The sequence below is a fragment of the Cyprinodon tularosa genome, unplaced genomic scaffold (genome assembly GCF_016077235.1).
Source record: "Cyprinodon tularosa strain WSP-4 unplaced genomic scaffold, ASM1607723v1 ctg525, whole genome shotgun sequence".
In the NCBI taxonomy this organism is placed as follows: domain Eukaryota; kingdom Metazoa; phylum Chordata; class Actinopteri; order Cyprinodontiformes; family Cyprinodontidae; genus Cyprinodon; species Cyprinodon tularosa.
Genome location: NW_024039258.1, coordinates 303,647 through 326,831, shown reverse-complemented (window position 1 = coordinate 326,831; position 23,185 = coordinate 303,647). Strand labels below are relative to the sequence as shown.

The following is a 23,185-nucleotide window of genomic DNA, read 5'->3' as shown; positions in this document are numbered from 1 at the left end:
TAGATGGTGACAGTTTTCCTCTCTGTGGAAGAAGCGATGACGGACGGTTGTGTTTTACATCATCTGGGTTCAGACAGCGGCTGGATTTATCTGCTGAGGACGAGATGTGGAAAGAACAGCTCGCTGCTCCGCCGTCACTCACAGCTGTAAACTGGACCCTAAGTGTTGTTTCCCAGAAGTCAGAACCGGTCCAAACTTCTCTGACACGTAGCTGACATCCGCCTCCGCGCCCCTGTGTGTTCGGAGCGCGTCTCCGCTCTTCATCACTGTCATCGCCGCGTCCTCAGAGGATGAAGCTGCGTCCCCCGGCTCTCCCTCCGACCCCTCCTCACAAACAAACATGGATGCCGGAGCGTTCTGTAAACAGAGCCGCGGCGTCGCCTCCAGCAGCGGCCGAACGCGGCCGTTAATCACGTCCCGCATCCCCACATGTGGCTGTCAGCTTTGGCCGTTCCTCCTCTGTAATGGGAAAAGCAAGCGCGGCGCAGGCGGAGAGGATAAATCACAGCAGAGGTGCAGACAGGCAGCGTTCAGCAGCTGCCCATCTGGGCCCCCGACCGGGTGCTTTTATTGCCGTTCATTGGTCCAGCAGGGAGTTTAGCAAACAACCTGTCAATCCTGCCTTAAACTCGTCCCTGATTATTTGGACATTTAAAGATGGAAGCCGACCGTTGGTCGCTAACAGTTCTACATACAGCCTGGTTTAAAGGGAGACCTTAAACATGACGGCGAGGCGGGAAAACATCAGCGATCACCTGAGAGAGCAGCTGCTGCTGGACGCTTAGAATCAGGTGGATGATGCTAAAGTTTACACACCCCTAAAAACAAACAGCTACTTTTAACCATAGAGTGACCACGCCCCTTCTGACATCAGCATCTTCTGACGCCGTCCAGTTGGTCGTGAATCAGGTTGAGCTGCCATGCTTGATTTTCCCTCATTATTTGATCACAAACTGGTCTGGAAGTGAAAACTGTCGCTGATGTTCTCCACGTCTGACGGATCCGTCTGCAGCTCTGAGGAACCCAAAGCTGGACTTTAGATCCATCAAGCTGAAACACGGTGGTGGCAGCATCATGTAGCGCTCTGATAAGGTTGCTATAAAGCTAACGGGTCGTTTTAATGTTTTCGATTAAAGAGTTAAAGTGGAAAAATTGTTTAAATCTTTTTATTTATAAAAACCTGCCTTTCAGTTCACTAACCAGGATGCTGGAACGGCCTAGTCAAAGTCCAGCCTCTAGTTTCTCACTAACTGAGCGAGAGGCAGATTCATCGCCATGCGGCGGCGACCTGAGGAGAGGGAGGAGCTTCTGTAAGGTGTGACATCAGAGTTCCAGAGGCCTGAGCAGAGCCTCCGCCTCCTCGTCTGTAGACGGAACGTCGACCAGGTGATGGAAGAACCGCCGCCCGTGGATGCAGGTCTGTTCGGTTCCGCCCAGCCGCCGCTCCATCCGTCCGACCAGCTCCTCCACGTCACCGCGGCGTAAACTGGAAGGCAGCTGACGGGCCAGCCGGACCGCCTCGGCCTGCGGAGGGAAACAACCGCCGTCTGTTTCAGAAACGCAGCTCACCCACAGGCGCAGAACAAAGATGGCGTCTGGGTTACTTTTAGGTAGTTTGTGACTTTGAGCGGACGGCAGTCCTGCGGTCTGGAAGCCTTCCTGTGAAGAATGGCGCTCAGAACCTCCCTGAGGTCCTCCACGCCGAGAAAAGGCACGCAGTCGGCCATGGCCGCCACTTCCAGATGTTTCTCCGCTGACGGGAGGCCTGTCCAAAGCAAGCAGAGAACAGGGATTAATATGCTCCAGACGCCGCTGCGATCTCCAGGAAAGAATAATAAATAAACAGAGAGCTTTACGGCCGAGCCGGGGCCAAATGGAGTGTTAAATGACTAATAGAAGCCCCAGCAGACTGGAAGGAAGCTGTCTAGTAGGCTGGAAGAATGATGGCCTCACTTCTTATGAGGAAATACAGTAAATCATCCGCAATTCTCTTTCTGATTTAATAACCTGAAGAGAGGAAAACCCTCAGGAGGAAAACTGCTCCGAGCAGAACGCTGCAAAAAATACAAACCGACACTCATTTTTACTGACTGAGGAGGCAGAGCAGCGGAATAAGCTAATTTAAAATAAGAAAAAAAATGCTTTCTCCTTTTAAAATAAATATTATCTAATTGCCTGATTTTAAAGATAAAAATATTATTCAAATTAAAGGTTAAATGCATTTAATTAATTTCCTGATTTATAAATCTTTTCTGCATTGAAACAAAAGCAACCGAAAAATTAAAAGCATAAAATAAAAAATAAAAAACTGAAAGAGAAATAAATCTAATATTAAATTAATTTACTAGATATATATTAAGAAAATGCTGAGAATATATTTATATTTAAACTTAATTACAAAGAAAAAAAAAATTATTTATCAAAAGGATGTTTTCTGCTTTAAAGGAAAAGTTCTTTAAATGTGAAATTATTCCGTCCTGTTCAATAAATGATCAGTGTTTTTAATACAGAGTCATTTCCATGTGAATGTGCTTTACTGGAGGCATCCATGTTTGTCAAAGAACACTACTGCCACCTACTGGTTAGTGACATTGTCACGGTGCGGTATCGGCTGATGATCAAGTCCCAGTGCTGTATCTGGTGTTTGTCACAACGCGCTATTATCCAAGTCATCTTGAAAACATTCTTCTTCCAAATGTTGGCTACATATTACGGGTTTTTTCTCTGGCCAGAAGTTCGATGGCAAATCCTCCCTCTTCAAGTTGGCGATCCAACGACCAACCCGTCCGTGGAGGATCAGGAATCAGAAAGGTGGAATAACTCTTTTTTTCACTTTTACCCGATGTATTCCAGCATCCAGCTGCCATGCACGTGGGCATTGTCAGTTTCACTATAGCTCTGGTGAATTTCAATGGTGAAGTCCTCTGGAAATCTTCAATAATTGTTGTTGATTGCAGATGTGTCTAGTAGTTCCCATTGATTTAGCTTGGAAAGCGGGGAGAATGGCGCTAGGCTTACCGCACCGTGACGTCACTGCTGGAAGATGGCAGGAGGGAGGGGCTACTAGATTTGGGCAAAGATGGCCGCTCCCAGACTCAGTGATTCTGATGAAAATTAATTAACACTAAATTCATCAAATCACCAGGAACATATTAGTTGTATGACGGACTTTTCCTTTAATGAGCAGCAGCTAGAATTAGCTGAATTAACTCGTCCTAATGACAACATTTATACAGGAATGAATAACTCTAATTTAATGCTTTTTAATGCTATTAGAAATTATTTTAATGCCACCAACATTTACCCGTCGACAGGCTGCAGCCATGTCCTGAATTCCTCGTTTTTCAACCACTTTGATGAAATTAGCTTTTTCCCCCATTCTCTAACTTTTTCTCCGACTGAAGCTTCTTTTCTGAACATACAGCTTCCCGATCATATAAATGCCACAATAAACACATTTAAGAATTTTAATGTCAATTAAGGCCTTAATTTAAAAAATAATGATTTAATGACTTTTAATGACCCGCAGAAACCCTGAATGAGCTCCTGCAGAGTAACGGGTCACCATGCTGTAATAACAGCGCTGCAGCGGTCTAGTCAAAGCCCGGCTGATTCAGAAGCTGAACTGGGGAAAATGCTGCAGAGCAGAAAAGAACAAGAATCCTGCAGAAAAATCGGATCACAAAGAGGGCGAGGAGAGCACTGTGTGACATTTACCCTTCATTTGAGCAGACAAATGAGATACATTTCCATCAGAATGAGTGTTTTTACTCTTAAAATAAGATAATTAGATAATATGCAGTTGAAATAAGTCAATGCAATCGTGTTTTCTTATTTTAAGTGTAAATAGTTTTGTTCCGTTGGCAAAATGTCTCTTTTACCTCATTAATACAAGAACAGGTGCATTTATTTTAAGAAAAAACGACTCATCTAGATTTAGATATTTTCCATTGAGCTGCTGCTGACGGCTACAGACCAATCGAATGCAGCGACCTGTGTGACATCACCGCGTCAATCAGAGGGATGGGAATATGTTTGCAGGTAGCTCCTGATTGGAAACGACCAGCTAACGATGCTAGCTGTGAAACGAATCGAGGTTATGGTTCATCTGAGCTGCTACTGCGGCTGTGATTGGCAAACAGCTCCGGGAGGCAGGCATCCAATCAGCTGGAAGAACTGCAGTCGATGTCGCTGCCTTTAGCGAACGTTTTCTACTGCAGCGTTTCTATAGATTCAGATTGAACAGAAGGATGGATCCAGATTAAGCCAGGTTAGGATTATGCTGCAGAGCTCTGATACTCAGAGATGTTTTCGCCTCCTGATGAAAGTCTTTCATCCTGACCTCTAAAGGTCACCTGTCAGTCGCTCCAGCTGGATGAAGCAGGAAGTCGGAGGAGGAATATTCCCATCAGAAGAACCGATGGCGGTACAAACAGCTGAGATCAGAGCTGCAGGCTCAGCTGGGTTCTGGCTTCTTGTTATGAAGGTCTATGCTTCTAATCCCATTAATCAAGTCTCAACAACAATCCACTTCTGACAAAACTGAGGAGTCAAAGCGTCCGACTAGCAGAGGCTGTTCGAGCCGGAGGAGGAATTCCAGGAATTTCTTAAAGGGCAACTTTTCTCATCCCCCCCGCCCATCGGGGTCCGATCCTACCGTGAGAGCACGCTGCCGGGCAGGGAGCCAATGGCAGCGGAGGTGAACCGACAACCATCACCGCACACCGAGCGACGATGAGGCGGCAGAACGGCTGCGTTCAGGAGGACATCAGTCCACATAGATCATCTAGAATAGATCTGAAAGCACGTTGAGATGGAGCAGAAACCGCTGCTGGAGAAACTTTCATTAAACTAAAGAACAGCGGCGGATCTAGGAAATGTAGGGCCTGAGGCAGAGACAGGCAGGGGGCCCTCTGAATGGAGAAGACATCAAACAGCCCCATTCTCCAGATAGAGAAATGTTAATAGAATAGACATCCATTATCTGTTCTAGGTTGTGTCCCTCTCTTCTTGTCCCTTTTCTTCTTGTTTTCCTCTCTATGTTTTGTACTCAGCTGACTTTTCATGCTGTCTCTAAAGGAATGAAAGATTTTTTCCAAGCACTAAGCTCACTTAGCTGATTGCTCCTTCCTGTGGAAAAAGACGTCTGGATGCTAACAGAAATTCTGCTTCAGAGTGAAAGAAAACCTTCAGAGTTCCTGGAGAAATGAGCATCAGTAGCTGATCAGAGCTCAGCCCCTCGGGTCGGTTTCTGTTAGCATGTGTGTCTCTGAAGGCGGAGCTTCACCTGCTGGGAGTCTGACTCTGAAGCCGTTGGCGAGCAGCCGGGGGTCAGAGAAGAAGACGCTTCCATCCAGCTCTGCTGCTCCTTTCTTCATGCTGCACAGCGTCTCAAACTCTGCTCCTCCCAGGTTCCTGGAAGACATAGAAGTTCAGCGTCTAGCTCAGCATCAGATGGCGGCGTTCTGCTGCATCACGGTGGCGTACCCGTCTGTGAGGCGGAGCGGGTTCTGCAGAACCGCCGCCGGGAGGACGTGGTTCTCCTGGAGCCTCTTAAACAGCAAAGCTTCTTCTACTCGATACGGGTTGAACAGCAGGAGCCTCCGACCCGCCATGACGGCCCAGCAGCTCTGGGAGCCCAGGCGGTTCACCAGCTGGAGGCCCCGGGGCGGCGCCGAGCTCTGAGAAGACAGGCGCTGGAGCCTCAGGCGGAGGGCCGCCATGCTGCAGAGGAGGGGCCGCGAAGGCTTGGGGGGCGGAGTCTTGGTCTTCTTCTGGGGCTGAGCGGAGAACAGCTCGTCCAGCAGCTGCTGGTTGGACGGCGGCGCTTTGCGCTTCACGCTCTGCGCTTTAGGCCTCTCAGTCGGCCCCTGGGGGCCCCCGTCTGACGCCAGCTTGGTCCTCTGCTCATGGAGGTCGTGTTTTTTCTTGGCTTTCTCCTCATACCTGCAGCACAGAGAGGAGAGTGAGACGCAGCCTGATCCCTGTGGCCCCGCCCACTTTAGAAAAGTCTGGAACTCACGTCTTCCTGTCCTCCTCCCTCAGGTTTCTCCACCTCTCCTGAACGGCGGCGCTGACCTCCTGCAGGCTGGCGGCGGGCCGCTCCCTCAGAACCTCGGACCGGGCCTCCTTCTCGAACAGGGAGGCGGGGGACGGCGGCGCCCGCATGGCGCGGCTGCTGATCATGTCGTAGGCCGTCAGCGTCGCTCCTTTCTCCGTCACAGAATTGATCAGCTTTTTACTCCTGGCCTCCTGCGGGCCGGGGGAACCGGGCCCAGAGGGCCGGTGGACCAGGACGGGTCGGAGGGGTTCTCCTGTGACCGGGTCGGTCAGCGCCGTCCCCCGGCTCCAGTCCTGGGCAGAAATCTTCCTGGTTTCACGCTCCTCCTCTGGTTTCTCCGGTTCAGAACCGGTCTGTTCTGGTTTGGGCCGAGCCGCAGCGGTTTCATCTCCACAGAGAGAGGAACCGGAGCAGATCTCGCTGGGAGGCGGGTTGATGATCCAATCATCCGCCGTGGAGGAAGAGGAGCTGCAGCTGGAGGCCTGGCGCTGCAGAGCAGCCTGAGGGTCGGCACCGCCGCCATGTTTGGGTTCTGCTGTGGGAGCGTCTTCATGAAAGCCAGATGTTCTGGTCCTCCTTCTCCTCCGATCGAGCCGACGGAGGAGGAGGAGCCTCGTGGTTCAGCTGCTGTTCAGCTGAACTGGAGCGGAACCCGTAGAGAGAAACCAGCAGAGCCTCCAACGCCGTCAGAACCGCCTCCTGGACACCAGGGACAGACGGTCAGAGGACGTCCTCCATGACCCCGGGGGGGCCGCGGGGAAACCGACCCCTACCTTGTTATCCAGAAGGACCTGGGTTTTATCCGGCGTCAGGTTGACGTCCAGAGATGAAGGAGAGACGGAGATGCTGAGCAGCAGGATGGGGAAGCGGTGGCGGGCGGCGTCCTCGGCGTACTGGGCGCAGTAGTGCTGACGGAGCAGCTGGAGGAGAAGGACAGAGATGAAGGACGGTCAGAGAGGAGGAGGACAGCAGCAGGGCAGAGGTTTCACCTTCATGATCTCCTTCTGCTGGACGGGCCGCCGGTTGATGAAGATGAAGGTTTTCTCTGAGGCGGAGCAGCTGGTGGAGGACAGATCGGCTCCCGGTTTGGGCAGGAAGCCGTCCAGAACCATCTGGGATGGAAAACAAGATGGAGGTTAAAGCAAACATCACAGGGAAAGCTTCATCTGCAGGACCAATCATCTGGCAGAACCTCATGGAGGACGGCGCCTCATTGGTCTGAGTCTGAAAGTTTTACATCTTCTGGAGTTTCATTTCAATATATTACTTACAAAATAATAATAATAACATAAAAAATATAAATTCTGAGGACAGATTGGGAAGTTAATTCCAATATAACAGTTTTGCAGTCTGACAGGAGTCGTGACTTTCCCCTCCTGCCCTCTAGGTGGCAGCAAACCCACTTAAAGTGGGTTTGCTGCCACCTAGAGGGAGAGAGAGAGAGCTGCAGCCAGCAGCAGATTCACGCATGTTGGTAATTTTCTGTGAAGTCCTGCAGTGATGAACCATAGACATTCTATAAGCAGACGCCTTATTGGACGCTGTGCCTAGACGGCAGCCATCTTGGATCAGACCACAGTTCAGACACTTGTCATATATATTTTCTTTTTGAAATAATACTAATATTGCAGCTTTGAGTACTCGCCTTTACCCAAATTAACCCGATATGATATCAGGCTTTAATCAAATGATATTTGAACAGAGCAAAACAGTCAATAAAAAATAAACTGTGACCTGAAAGAAGAGCTGCTGTCAGAATGAACAGGAGATATCTTAGATCTCATTTGGTCACATTAAAGACGAATCAGAGATAAAATTAAAATGATCTCTGAGATGTCACAACCACTTCAAAGACCAAATCTAATTCTAAAATATAAATATTATACATCATTAACTGATTAAATAACAAATGTTTATATTTGCATAAATAATGATAAAAAAACAGTTTGAAAAGACAAACTTATGAGGACAAAAAGCCATTAGTTAGACAAAACATTACTTTACTATTCACTATGATTTGACAAAGTCTGGACAATCACAAAAAATAAAAATGAAGCTAAAATTCATTTTAAAAAACGAAATAATAACTTTACTCTCTTTTTTAAATCACATTACAACAAATTTTCCTCTATAGACCATAATACTCATTATCCTTAAAAATACTGAATGATAATATAATACTATATATTTAAAACATCTTATAATAATATAAAACTTTGTGTTCATCATATTAATATTTATTAGCAAAATATAAAACTTTGCATGAATCTCATCCAGTTTAATCTGAATAAATCTGTAATCCAACTGAAGTCTTAAACTTTTTTAAGGGGCTGTGACGTAGAGGAGCGGTCTGAACTGTGGTCCCATCCAAGATGGCCGACCCTCTAGGCACGTCTGCCTCGTTGCCGACAGCGTCCAATGAAGCGTCTACGTATAGAATGTCTATGTGATGAACAGTAGCTTGGAGGCCCTGCTGGGGCCCGCGGCCCCTGCTTTAAAGCCACACTGCCCTGAAGGTCGTCTGAGGACAGAACCAGAACATCTGGGTTCTGCTAGAACTGGACTTTAAATCAGGAACCAGAACCCAAAAGTTTGAAACCTTTAGATTTCCATGTGTAGAAAATGATGAGTCATGATTCCTTCTCTGTCAGCTACAGGTTGGGGGGGGGTGAAAACTTTAGCGTTTGATTTCTGATCCGTCACAGAAGCTCTTTTCTGCTCCTCTGTTCCTGAAACACGTCCGGAACCAGAACCGCTGACTCAGCAGAAACCAGCGGCTGCAGTCAGACGTTAGCATGAAGGTTAGCTTGTTCATGGAGGCTAATGTTCAGCTTCTTTATCCCGGTTCTGCTGTGTGAGCGTTTGGACCCGACCTGAGCCACTCCCAGTCCGGTACCAGAACCTCCAGCGATCAACAGGAAGGAGGAGGGAAAGGTTAAAGGTCGTTCTCATAACCGGGCAACGTGCAGCAAAACAACAAGGAGGATGGGGGGGGCTGCTCTACATCTGTCAGAGCAGATTGTTTTGGAGGGGGGGGGGGGGGTCAGAGCCGACCATGAGCGGGCAGAAAGCCACACAGCCACGCTAATTCAATTAGCGGCAGCAAAGCTAACAGAAAATCACTCATTGCTCATCAGGAAGGAGCTGAGAGAAAAGGGCAGCCGGGCGGTTGGTCCAGATCAGCTGATCTGCCTCAGGCTCATGCTGGGCCCCCCCCTTCTAGATTCCATTTCTGGTAGAAAAATCATATTTAAATGTCAGATTAGCTTAAATAAAATGTCCCAAAATCTATTATTAAAAAATCCTGTCTTAAAATGAGTGGGTTTTTTTCCGTTATCTTCTGCAGGCCAGTTAGTTCAACGTCAGCCTGAACACCTAAATTCTGCCAATCAAATATCAATGCTCATCTGTCAATCAAATGTTTTCGTTTTCGTCATAGCATCTTGATTCATGTGTCGCAGCTAATATACGCAACGGTTGAAATCAGAATCCTTTCCTTTCCCATTGAGTTGCGTCCCAGTGTTCACGGGGATGGACGTCTGTGTCTTCGGCAGGCGTAGAGCTAACAGAACTGGCAGCGTTGCGAGGCAAGGGCTCAAACATGTACGGCTGGAAGCCTTCTACACCAAACCAAGCTTCTGCCGCCCTGGCGTCCTCTTCCACAACATCTTGGTCCCCGCTTTCCTCCTCTAAATAAAAAATGGATGACGGAGGAGACTCATCCACGACCTCCGACACTAAACTCTCCTCCTCTTGCATGTTTCCGCTGTCCATAGCGTTCCTTGACAGCGTCGTTTCTAAGTCACCAATGTAGTGCTACTTGGTCCCAATGGAATTTCCCATTGGGAACCTGCTAGCACTAAGTTGCTAACTGGTTAGCAAGAGTCTTCCAACAAACCGGCCACAACCAAAGAACTTTCCGCCACAGCAATCCGCTGCCTTTGGAAATGATAAAGACTTTAGCAACACTTCCTCAGATCTTGGTTTATTGTGTGATTTTTGATGTTATGTCACTGGCTGTGCAGAATGGGATGAAATAATAAACAGATGCTGCTACAATTTATACTGGCCACCGCTGGCCACCCCCTGGTGGCGCCACTGGGTTTCAGGAACAACTGAAACATTAAAACAGGAGATGAGCTAAAAGCGCTCTGCTTTAAAAGACTTTCCTGAAGACATCAGAGGATCAGTTCCATAGAGGAGCGGATCAAAGACGGACCGGTTAGTAGCTCCTCAAGAAGAGAAGGGGCCGTTGGCGGGGTCCTGCTCAGGGACCCAGAGCGGCCTGATGAATGAAACCCAATGTACCCGTTTAAACTGACCTCTGGCTGTTCCTGGTGGCATGGCAGCAGGTTAGCGACGGCGCCGGACCCCAGCGTAGCAACCAGGGCGCTCCTCAGGTCGGCCGCCCGGGCCTTCTGCCAAAGCACCGCCTGCGGAAACAAACGCCTCCTTGAGAAAACATCAGCAGCCTGAGGAGGAACCGCTGCTGGACCTGATGGGACGCAGTTTGGAGCCTGGAAACAGATCCTCCCTGAAACGTCTGTGAACGAATCAGCGGACACACCGCCACGGCTGGATGACCTGCTGCACCACACAGGAACGCTGCAGGAGCGCCACAGCAGACAGCATCTACATTCACAGCTCTATAAAATGAAAAGACGGAACCAAAAAGCCTCCAAATAGATGCGTCCGATTGGTCGAATCAGTTCGTTTAGAGTAAATCAGCCAGAATGAAATTTTCTTTTGGATGGCTTTTTTTCTCCTTTCCAGAATTTTTCCAAGTTTTTAGTGGAAAATTTTGTTTCTTTTGGTAAATATTTAGCCTTAATGACACTTAGGTAGGTTTTAATATCTATAAACCAGGGAGGTTTGGGGTCATGAAGAGCAGAAGAAATGAAACAGAAAACTAGCTGCTGCAGAAAGCTTCAGTCAGAACTGCTGATGTACGTTTTTATTTCCCCTCCAATAAACTTTCTATCAGAGCTTCACTCACTGATCAACAGTCCAGCTGAGTTTCTAACTCTGCTGCTGGAGCTCAGTCTGAAGGTGCAATGAGGACACCTAGTGGTGGGGATGGAGAAATGCTTCAACTGAGAGATTCCATTATTAGAATTAATTGTTTCTTCTTTATTGAATTAGTTTAAAATACTTGATCAGAAAAAGTTATCTGATCTTAAAAGTTCAGATTTTTTTAAAGAAAATGGGATTGATTAATAAAATCGACGGCCGATGACTCTCTAGGACACGCCCCCTCCTCATTTGCATAATGAGGCAGAAATGCAAACAGAAATAAATAGCGGTGAAATAAATAACTTTGGTAAAGAAATACCAAGGAAGAATAAAACAGACAAAAATATTATAACATGCACATAAATAAATACTTAAAAAATAAAGTTGAAGATTATAAAAGGCAAAAAAATAAGGTAAATATTAAATAAATAAAGAAGCTGATTAAAAGAGTCATATACATTTATGTCTCACTGTAGAATTTAATTTCTACCTACATTATTTGTTTATTGTATTTTTGGTGGCAATTAATTGTATGCTTATTTATTTACTGAGCATTTATTTATTTCTTTATTTATTTTTAAATATGGCAGAGTTAGTTCTCCATAGTAAAGTTCCTTAAAGAAGATTTTTTGCGAAACCAAACCAGGTGCAACTAAAACTTTTCCACTTGAGGAGTTCTGGATAGAGCAGCTTGACAGATGAAAACGTCTTTTTTATCTTAAAAGCTAAATATTTATATATTTTTCCCACTCTGGGTATAATTCCTGCTCTGAGTCGCTCTTTCAGCTACAGACTCTATGCTCCAGTTTACGATTAATCTATTACTAAATTAGTTCATGATTATTTGAAGAATCGATTAATCTGATTAATTGGTGCAGCGTTTAACCAAGGGACAAATCCTTAGAGGTAAAACCAAAATGACCAAAGTTTTTGTTCTTTGCTTCTTTGCAGCAATGCAGATTTTATAGATCTATGTTTAATGCATAATTGATAGTAGATCAGGAAGTGTTTGCTTCAGGATGTAAACCCTGGATGTCTAAAATAATTCCTTTATTGGACATTTTTTTAGCTTGTCTGAATATGATGTGTTGAACTAGATCTACTATTTTCACAGCTTTTGTGTAACACCTTTTTATAAAGTAGAGCATTAATTCATAAAATAGTTGATTTGAATTCTATAAATCAAAGTTTCCACCCAACAGCAGCATTCTATACCCAGCTAGTGTAGCATCTAGGATAGAGCTGCAGGCGGGGAAAGAATCTGGTTGTTATTCCAAATTTTAAAGCTTCACTTTTTTTACCAAAATTAAAACTAGACTAAAACCTTTTTAAGTTTTAGTCGACCAAAACTATCGCATATGGTAATGACTAAAATGCTAATAATAGTTTTGGTCCTGTAGACTGAGAGTAAATCCAAGATGGCTGCCTGGTACGGACCTTGTTATGCACCAGCATCAGCCTGAGCTCGGGCTTTATGAGGGCGTAGGCCATCAGCAGGTCCTGGACCTTCTTCAGCTCCTCCTTACACTTCTTAGTGGACGAGTAGAACTGCCGTCTGACCGGCAGGTTCTTGAAGAGCTTTGTCACGCTCACCGACGTTCCTGCAGAACAACAGAGCAGAGGTCAGCTCTGCGGCGCCGCCACGGCGTCCGGAACCATCAGACGATCATGGGTGACCTGCCTTGACCCAGGTGGGACGGCCTCTGAGAGACCACCCTCCCAGTGTGGTCCAGGGTGTACTGAGTGCTGATGTCGTCCTCCTGGGTCTTCGTGGTGACGGAAACCTGAGGAGGAAACAGAACCAAGACCAGCTGAGCTGCCATCAGTGCAACACGGTTTACATTTGATCACTGCTGCACTTTAAGAAGCCCTGGCCGCCGCAGACGGGCCGACGATTCATCGAAACTGACCTCAGCCACGGCACAGATGGAGCCCAGCGCCTCGCCCCTGAAGCCGTAGCTCTCCAGACGCTCCAGGTCTTCATGGCTGCAGATCTTGGAGGTGAAATGTCGGACGGCCATGACCGGAGCGTCCACCGCTTTGATGCCGCAGCCGTTGTCCCGGACCTCGGTCCGCTCCAGTCCAAAGTTTTCCTTTAAAACAGCAAACAGAGCAGAACTAAGAGGCTGAAGCACGGGAACGTTCCTGGAAACCAGATCACAGAAAAACTCTCTATGCATGGCTTCATTCAGAGGCAAGAGGCAGAGAACGGTTCATTCAGGCAGAGAACGGTTCATTCAGGCAGAGAACGGTTCATTCAGGCAGAGAACGGTTCATTCAGACAGAGAACGGTTCATTCAGGCAGAGAACGGTTCATTCAGGCAGAGAACGGTTCATTCAGACAGAGAACGGTTCATTCAGAAAGAGAACGGTTCATTCAGAAAGAGAACGGTTCATTCAGACAGAGAACGGTTCATTCAGGCAGAGAACGGTTCATTCAGGCAGAGAACGGTTCATTCAGAAAGAGAACGGTTCATTCAGACAGAGAACGGTTCATTCAGACAGAACGGTTCATTCAGAAAGAGAACGGTTCATTCAGGCAGAGAACGGTTCATTCAGGCAGAGAACGGTTCATTCAGAAAGAGAACGGTTCATTCAGAAAGAGAACGGTTCATTCAGAAAGAGAACGGTTCATTCAGAAAGAGAACGGTTCATTCAGGCAGAGAACGGTTCATTCAGACAGAGAACGGTTCATTCAGAAAGAGAATGGTTCATTCAGACAGAGAACGGTTCATTCAGGCAGAGAACGGTTCATTCAGAAAGAGAACGGTTCATTCAGACAGAGAACGGTTCATTCAGGCAGAGAACGGTTCATTCAGAAAGAGAACGGTTCATTCAGAAAGAGAACGGTTCATTCAGGCTGAGAACGGTTCATTCAGACAGAGAACGGTTCATTCAGACAGAGAACGGTTCATTCGGGCAGAGAACGGTTCATTCAGGCTGAGAACGGTTCATTCAGAAAGAGAACGGTTCATTCAGACAGAGAACGGTTCATTCGGGCAGAGAACGGTTCATTCAGGCTGAGAATGGTTCATTCAGACAGAGAACGGTTCATTCAGACAGAGAACGGTTCATTCGGGCAGAGAACGGTTCATTCAGGCTGAGAACGGTTCATTCAGAAAGAGAACGGTTCATTCAGACAGAGAACGGTTCATTCAGGCAGAGAACGGTTCATTCAGGCAGAGAACGGTTCATTCAGACAGAGAACGGTTCATTCAGGCAGAGAACGGTTCATTCAGGCAGAGAACGGTTCATTCAGAAAGAGAACGGTTCATTCAGACAGAGAACGGTTCATTCAGGCAGAGAACGGTTCATTCAGGCAGAGAACGGTTCATTCAGACAGAGAACGGTTCATTCAGACAGAGAACTGTTCATTCAGACAGAGAACGGTTCATTCAGACAGAACGGTTCATTCAGACAGAACGGTTCATTCAGGCAGAGAACGGTTCATTCAGGCAGAGAACGGTTCATTCAGAAAGAGAACGGTTCATTCTGGCAGAGAACGGTTCATTCAGACAGAGAACGGTTCATTCAGACAGAGAACTGTTCATTCAGGCAGAGAACGGTTCATTCAGACAGAACGGTTCATTCAGACAGAGAACGGTTCATTCAGACAGAGAACTGTTCATTCAGACAGAGAACGGTTCATTCAGGCAGAGAACGGTTCATTCAGGCAGAGAACGGTTCATTCAGACAGAGAATGGTTCATTCAGGCAGAGAACGGTTCATTCAGGCAGAGAACGGTTCATTCAGACAGAACGGTTCATTCAGGCAGAGAACGGTTCATTCAGAAAGAGAACGGTTCATTCAGAAAGAGAACGGTTCATTCAGACAGAGAACTGTTCATTCAGACAGAGAACGGTTCATTCAGACAGAGAACGGTTCATTCAGGCAGAGAACGGTTCATTCAGACAGAGAACGGTTCATTCAGGCAGAGAACGGTTCATTCAGACAGAGAACGGTTCATTCAGACAGAGAACTGTTCATTCAGACAGAGAACGGTTCATTCAGACAGAGAACGGTTCATTCAGGCAGAGAACGGTTCATTCAGACAGAGAACGGTTCATTCAGACAGAGAACTGTTCATTCAGACAGAGAACGGTTCATTCAGGCAGAGAACGGTTCATTCAGGCAGAGAACGGTTCATTCAGGCAGAGAACGGTTCATTCAGGCAGAGAACGGTTCACCAGTCTGCACCAGTTTGACGTCGATGCTGGAGGCTCCGGCGTCCAGAGAGTTCTCCATCAGTTCTTTCACCACGTTCAACACAGAGGTGATGACTTGGGAGCTGGACAGCAGCCGCACCGTGTCTGCAGGAAGCTGCTTCATGATCCCTCCGTCCAAAGGTCACGGGGTCACAGGATCGACGATTCAGGGTGAAAACGACGGGAAGATTTGCTAAAAATATAGATATTAAATTGAAAAAACAGGCTTTAGCTGCTGCTATGGAACAACTGGAGTGTCCCTGAGCAAGACCGTTAACCCCACACTGCTCCCCGGGTGCCAAACAATGGCAGCCCACTGCTCCCCAAGGGGAGGGGTTAAATGCAGAGAGTTAATTTCCCCATTATGGGACAATAAAAGGATTTACCTTTTGGACAAACTTTTATTTCCATTAAAGCTACAGTGTGTAATTTTCAGCGACATCTAGCGGTCAGACTGCAGACCGCAGCAACATGAACATCTCCCCCCCACCGCTTCTCCCCCCCAACAGTACGGCGAGCGTTACGGGACAAAATTTCTTCCACGACGTCCACATCACCTACCCTCTCAAGTGATGAGGTTTGTTTACATAGATAATTTTACAGATAGTATTTCATTAGTCTGTTTAGGGTATAGATTTCATGTAGACTTAAGATAATAAATATACCCGTTATTTTTTCTACATCGTTGTGACGTTTTGGTGAGCTGCTTTGCATGGTGATATAAACAGACGAAGTAATGGTAGTCATTAGTTTAACAGCGAGATTGTGTTCGCTGGAAGAATATATATTCCCCGTTTACAGAGTCTAAGTCTTGTTTGTGGCACGGGGGTTACAACGCGAGGAAGAGGGAGAGGAAGAGGGCGAGGAAGAGGGCAGAGAGGCCGGGGTGAGCGTGCAGCTAGGGCCAGGCGAGAGAGGGGTGCCAGCGGGGTGAGAGCAGAGGAGGAAACGCTTGAAGATCTCCAAAGGAGCCGGAGAGAAGTAACCGAGGTATATATCCAGAAAATTATTTTACAGAAAATTACTGAATCATTACCTATGAAACGTCAGGGACGTTGCTGAATAAGTATACTGGAGAGGAACAGCATCATCACGCCGCAGCATGTTATTGTTTTAGACAGGTCTGAGCATCCTGTACTCCAAAAACTGCAGTGATATTAGACAATTGTGTGTGTAGGATTAATTACCTGTCCAAGAGAAAACTGGCAACTTGAGCGTCACTTTGAAAACCTTTTTCCTCCATCAGTGACTTCCATCGTGTAAATGCCGTGCCAATGTTGATCCGTGTTTTTTGTCGTTTCTTGTCACGCTTGTGTTTATTCTCGTCGTGTTTCCACTTCTTAGATGACGGGGGTTCGGTGTCCGCCGTTTTTCGTTGTGATACAGAGTAGGCATGATCCTCCATTCGTCTGATGTTTGGCCAAACAGTTTGCAAAGTCACTCACGCCTGCCGCCTTGTTCACCTTTCTTGTTACTGATGCGCAGTATACCTGCTTCTTCTTCTTCTTTGGTTTCAGGCAGACTAAACGCTTCTCAGGCATAATACTGCCATCTATTGTTCAGTACCGTCTCAGTTCATCTCTCTCAACTTGCCGTAGTTATTTTTGAGCGTCATGGGAGATCTCGCAATCGCTAGTTTGTTGCCTCTGCGCTTGCCGTAGCGCAAAGATGTCAGCCTCCATGGCTGCGAGACCCGCTCCTATGTAATTATAAATAACGAATTCTAAGGCAACGCAAATATTATGGTTAAAAGGCTGAGCTCATAGGTGATGATAAATAACATAGTTATGTATAATATATTAAATTTCTGACTTTATATGCCTGTAATTATTACACACTGTAGCTTTAAAACGTTTTATCTTTGATCCTAATGCAGAAATAAAACAATAAAGCGGTGATTCTTTAAAAATAAAATTTCCCAGAGTAAATCTGTTTTTTTTTTTATGTCGGTGTTAAATTCTATTTATTATGACAAGTTATAATAAAAAAATGTCTCCGGACCTTTACTGGTTGATGATTTTTAATTGCCTAGCGCTGCACTAGGTCATCAAATTATGAGCTGCCTGCAGTGTTTTTAAATGTCCAGCAGGTGTCAGTATTCTGCCAGACAGACAGTATCAACGCCGAATCACTACAGTTTGGCTTCAATGAGCCTCTTTAACATCACTAACTGTTTTTATTTTTATACAACTTTATTTGTTTCTGCAAAGAACAACACAGAGCAACCATATTGCACTATAGGAATTCACAACAACAATTATTTACAGACATTTTCAACAATTGTAAATTCACATTTTTACCAGTCAAGTAAATGACCTCGTTTTGTGCAAAACAAGAAACAATAAGGAAAAAAGACAAGAAAAAATAAAAATAAATTAAGATCTTAAATCTATTAAACAAAAGTTAACTCTAGGGGGAAAACAGCGCTCTAAATAATTTTAAAAGGGACAAAGGCTTATCAAGTTTTGGTTGCTTTCTTATTTTCTGATAATTGTGTGGTGTCAATATATTGTTTAAGTTCGTGCTTAAAAGCATTAATGTCGGTTTGGAGCCTCTATATTTACATTTATGTATAAAGAACTTGGCCATAATAATAATAACTTCAATTAAATATACCTTATCTGATCTTTTTGGTTGAACCTTGCAATTTCCTTTAATGCCGAATAGTATAGTCTTCCAAAATAAAAGAAAATCTTTGTCTATTTTTCTCTTAATTAAATAATAAATGTCGTTCCAGAAGGACTGGATAAGTGGGCAGTTCCAGAATAGATGAATAAATGTTTCAGGATTATTACAGCAGAAGCTGCAAGTGACATCAATGTTGTTGTTTTTAAGCGTTTCTGGTTAAAGACTTTGGTAGGATAAATGTTATGGATTAACTTCAATAAGATTTCTTTAGTTTTTGGAAGCAGCCAGACTTCTTTCCAGTTGGTGTACATCACTAACTGTTATACAACATGTTTCCTTTTCCTCTGATGTCAGAAATTGTTTGATTAAACGATGCAAAGTTTAACAAGAAGAGAAAAATGAATAAATCTATCTATACAACTCTGCAGGTTTTAACATAACAACGATGCTAAGAAACGAATAAAAAGTGTCCAACAAAACATTAACGCTTAGATGTATAGGATTCGTGACTGGAAGCGTTTTATAAACTCAGAATAAATGCGATATTAAGCTATTAATAAACGGTTTTTTTATCCTAAACTGGGTAAGCTTTAGCTCTATCATTTAGCTAACAGCTAATGGCTAGGCACTCACCGCTCTGCGCCGCTTCCACATTTTATAATCTCCCAACAAGCACGAGCCACAAAAACAGGAACTAACTCGCTCCCGCCCCCAATGCCGCTTGCTGATTGGTCAGCATTGATGAGAGGGGCGGGCTTTAATAGAACTTCTGAGAACATTCTAGCTTGGCTTCAGCCTGACGGCTGGATTTCAGCATTTTATCGAAAAATATCTCCTCACCCTGAATTAGAAATAAATAAAACAAACTATGCTTTAGTGCTCATTTTAACTTAATTTTATATTAACCAAATTAAGGTTAAATTCTTGGTTTTAGTCAAAGGCGGACCGAATTGTGGGGGTTTTATATTTTGAGCCGCTTTCACCGCGACACCAACTTCCGGTCGGATCAGTCTGTCCACATCAACACGGAGGACACCGATTCTTCCCACAGGGTTTAAAAACCAGGGAACCGGCTACTGCCGCCGCTCCATGTAAGTCAGCAGATGGACCTCAGAGTCTGGATCAGGTTCGGTTCTTATGGTGGATCCAATATGGAGGATCAAAGGGCCCGGCTATGTGGTGGAACAAAAGAAATGTCAGGTTAATGGGATTAAAGGGGGAAAAAATAAGCTAGGTTTAAACCTAACAGGGGATTTATGAGACATTTAATTTAATGAATATCGAAACCACATTAAAGCTTATTTGATTAGTTTTTTAAATTATGTAATCATTAGTTTTTGCATTATTTAATCAGCTACGAATCTCTAACAAAAAGACGGATCCAGCATCATCAGCTTGTTTACATAATTTCATCTCAGTTGGTTTTTATTTCTGATTGAAAACGTGATGAGAAGCTTTAGTTTGCAGGTTTGATGTGTAGGAATCACTGCAGTGGTGGATAAAGGGATCCAGATGTTAATCCAGTTCTGTTTACATGTTTCTGCTCCGAGTCTCTGATCCGGTTCCGTTGACGCGTTTGGGCTCCGAGTCTCTGATCCGGTTCCGTTTACACGTTTGGGCTCCGAGTCTCTGATCCGGTTCCGTTGACGCGTTTGGGCTCCGAGTCTCTGATCCGGTTCCGTTTACGCGTTTCTGCTCCGAGTCTCTGATCCGGTTCCGTTTACACGTTTCTGCTCTGAGTCTCTGATCCGGTTCCGTTTACATGTTTCTGCTCTGAGTCTCTGATCCGGTTCCGTTTACACGTTTCTGCTCCGAGTCTCTGATCCGGTTCCGTTTACACGTTTCTGCTCTGAGTCTCTGATCCGGTTCCGTTTACGCGTTTCTGCTCCGAGTCTCTGATCCGGTTCCGTTTACGCGTTTCTGCTCCGAGTCTCTGATCCGGTTCCGTTTACACGTTTCTGCTCTGAGTCTCTGATCCGGTTCCGTTTACACGTTTCTGCTCTGAGTCTCTGATCCGGATCCGTTTACACGTTCCTGCTCCGAGTCTCTGATCCGGTTCCGTTTACATGTTTTGGCTTCGAGTCTCTGATCCGGATCCATTTACACGTTCCTGCTCCGTGTCTCTGATCCGGTTCCGTTTACACGTTCCTGCTCCGTGTTTCTGAGCCTGTTCCGTTTACATGTTCCTGCTCCGAGTCTCTGATCCGGTTCTTTATGCTGCAGCTCAGAGTCTCTGATCTGGTTTTGTTTACATGCAGCAGCTCAGAGTCTCTGATCCGCTTCTGGCAGCAGGAAGTGTGTCAGAGGACAAAGTTCAGTTCTGTAAGCCGTTTAGTGTTAGTTTTTCTGCAGCAGCTTTAGAAGCTGCTCATCAGATCTGAACAAACCCGATAAATCTGCACCGTTTCTGAGCAGCTCTAATATTTTATTTGTTCAACAAACTAAAAAATAAAACATGACAGGAAAGAGTGTAATCGATTACAGATTGTTCTAGTTTGAAGAGAAAACAGAAAAAACAACCTTGAAATGAAAAACCTGGAGCCTAAAACCAAAGAATATTAAAAGCGTTAAACTGGAAGCTGCTTCTCAGGTTTGTTCCAAATTTTTTTAAAAGTCAGTTTCTGGTGGAAGATGAGAAATTAAATCCTGTCCTGTTTTCTCTAAAGGTTCTGTTCACCATCTGTCAGCTGTTAATGTTCAACTCCTGCTTGTTTTTTTGCCACCATGTTGTGTAGCTTAGCTTAACCCCGCCCCCCGTAGCTGCATCAGTTAACCATTAAGAGAATCTGTTTCAGGTATAAATGACCCACAGCTTTATTCCTCTGCTGCTCAGATATTCCCAGAAACTGAACTAAATTCACCCAGGAATTAAACCGGACCAGAACCAGAACCTGCTTTCCAGACTCCGGGGCAGCAGACGGACGCCCAGCGACGCTAATGGTGTTTTTTTGTGGTTTCTGCAGAGTAGGATGAACGTGGGCGTGGCGCACAGCGAGGTGAACCCCAACACCCGCGTCATGAACAGCCGCGGTATCTGGCTGACCTACGCCCTCGGCGTGGGCGTCCTTCACATCGTCCTCCTCAGCTTCCCCTTCTTCAGCGTCCCTGTGGTCTGGACCCTGACCAACGTCATCCACAACCTGGTAAGATCCAGGTTCTGACCTCTGACCCCACTGGGACCCGGTCCGCCTTCAGAACCCATTTTAATGTCAGCTTTCATGCTGACACTAAACTCTCCTCCTCTTCCATGTTTCCGCTGTCCATAGCGTTCCTTGACAGCGTCGTTTCTAAGTCATCAATTTAGTGCTTCTTGGTCCCAATGGAATTTCCTATTGGGAACCTGCTAGCACTAAGATGCTAACTGGTTAGCAGGATGGCACAACAATCCCGCCCCCTTGCTAATCGACCAATCACATTCACTTTATTCACTGGTGTAAAGTCGGGCACCACTCCGGAGAATTTGGAAACGCAGCGGTTGGAACAGCCGCTTCCCTACGACTTTAAGAAGCAGCATGGTGGCGGTCGCGTCATGGTCTGGGCCGCTTCTGGACCTGGAGGATCTGTGAGACAGAACCACAGGTTCTGGCTTCATTGGATCAGATGGTTCCGTTAATGAACCGAACCTGAAGGTCTGAGTTCTGACTCAGTCGGCCCTCATGGACCAACCGGGTCAGAATCAGAGCTGGATGTTCTGGTTCTGAGTTAATTCTCATTAGTTCAAAAACCAAAAGATGGAGCCTGGATTTTCCACTGGATCTCATAGAAACCAGAACCAGAATTTTCCAGAACTTCCTTTGATATCAGAGATCCAGTTTTCTAAACCTTCAGACCCGGTCCGACGGGTTCTGGAAGCTCCTCCCACGGTTTGGGAAATCTAAGAACCTCCAGGTTCAGGCTGCTGTGCTGGAGCCGGATCAGAACCGCTAGAGGAGGAAGAGTAGGTCAGAATTCCTGTGAACCGGTCCCTGGTGCCAAACGGTACCGACCCATCATCAGAACCTCCACCCAGTCTGCTCTGATTGAATCGGGTTTTAGAGAAGAACTGACCCGGGGTGTGAATGCTTTCCTCCTGCAGGGGATGTACGTGTTCATGCACGCGGTGAAGGGAACGCCGTTCGAGACGCCGGACCAGGGCAAGGCGCGGCTGCTGACCCACTGGGAGCAGCTGGACTACGGCGTGCAGTTCACCTCCTCCAGGAAGTTCTTCACCATCTCCCCCATCGTGCTGTGAGTGACGGACCCAGCTCCATCAGAACCTCCGATAGCGGAGGAGCAGAACCTCCGCTCACCTTTCCTCCTCCTCTTCCTCAGGTACTTCCTGGCCAGCTTCTACTCCAAGTATGACTCCGCCCACTTCCTGATCAACACAGCGTCTCTGCTGAGCGTTCTGATCCCCAAGCTGCCTCAGCTGCACGGCGTCAGGATTCTGGGCATCAACAAGTATTAACGGGTCGGAACCGGAACCGACCGCAGGACATGATGTGAATCAGTAACTTATGAGTATTTAACGGCGTTCTGGACCCGCGGGGACCTGGGCTGGCCCGGGTCGGGTTCTGTTGGACCTCAGTGACTCTCAGGAGGAGAAATGTTTACTCTGAACTGATCGGTACCTTCCTGGTTTCCCAGTAGAACCGCTCTTTGTTTGCATGGTTTCCCCAGCCGGACCGGACCGGACCGGATCGGCTAGGACCGGATTGGATCGGACCGGACCGGCTCAGGCTGACGATGTTTGTGGACGTTTGTTCTGGAATCAGCAGATCTCTGTTTACTGATGGAGGCAGAAAAAAACCACGATGGAGCAGCGGCTCGGTTCTGTTGGGCCGCTGCCGGGTCGTCCTTCTGGATCCTGGTCTAATAAAATGTTTGTTCCCATGGCAACGCTCCTGGTTCTGCTTTATGGTGCTGAACTCGCTGGTTGATGTGTTTGGATCAGAACCTAGACGGTACCGTCTGTTTTTTAGGTGGAGCGAAGGTTCTGAACGAGCGATCCGACCCGTTCTTCCCGTCGCAGTCCGCTGAATATGGCAGAGGTTCTGTTGGACCCGATAAATCTGGGACTGGAGGTCTGGACTTTGACTAGGCCACTGTAGAACCCGCTGGTCGGGTTCGGTTCAGATGGACTCGGTTCTGAGCGTTGACCTTTGAACTGTAGATCTGAACCTGCTGAGACGGTTTGGACCTCTGGAGGCGGACAGGAGGAACCAGAACCAGCTGCTTGGTTCGGGTCGTAGAATCTGATGGTTCTGATTAAACTCTGAATTTAAATCATTTTAGCTGC

General features: G+C 46.2%; 2 protein-coding genes across 3 annotated transcripts; one reads left to right on the top strand and one right to left on the bottom strand.

Annotated features, from left to right (window-relative positions):
* Nucleotides 1-1,171: 1,171 nt before the first annotated feature.
* On the bottom strand, nt 1,172-15,467 carry pms1 (PMS1 homolog 1, mismatch repair system component). The gene is given in 13 exon segments (XM_038304097.1): nt 1,172-1,524; nt 1,605-1,765; nt 5,288-5,415; nt 5,488-5,946; nt 6,023-6,639; nt 6,641-6,760; nt 6,835-6,981; nt 7,051-7,173; nt 10,384-10,494; nt 12,512-12,675; nt 12,756-12,858; nt 12,985-13,167; nt 15,272-15,467. Coding segments are annotated over 13 exon segments (2,649 nt in total). The 5' UTR covers nt 15,404-15,467; the 3' UTR covers nt 1,172-1,323.
* A 3,310-nt stretch (nt 15,468-18,777) lies between these two features.
* On the top strand, nt 18,778-22,785 carry ormdl1 (ORMDL sphingolipid biosynthesis regulator 1). 2 transcript variants are annotated; one of them, XM_038304102.1, is made up of 4 exons: nt 18,778-18,998; nt 20,876-21,050; nt 21,983-22,134; nt 22,219-22,785. In XM_038304102.1, coding segments are annotated over exons 1-4 (465 nt in total). In that variant the 5' UTR covers nt 18,778-18,996; the 3' UTR covers nt 22,355-22,785. The 2 variants fall into 2 exon arrangements, with proteins under 2 accessions (XP_038160030.1, XP_038160032.1); XM_038304104.1 differs by having other exon boundaries at nt 18,788-18,998; nt 20,871-21,050.
* The last annotated feature ends 400 nt before the right edge of the window (nt 22,786-23,185 follow it).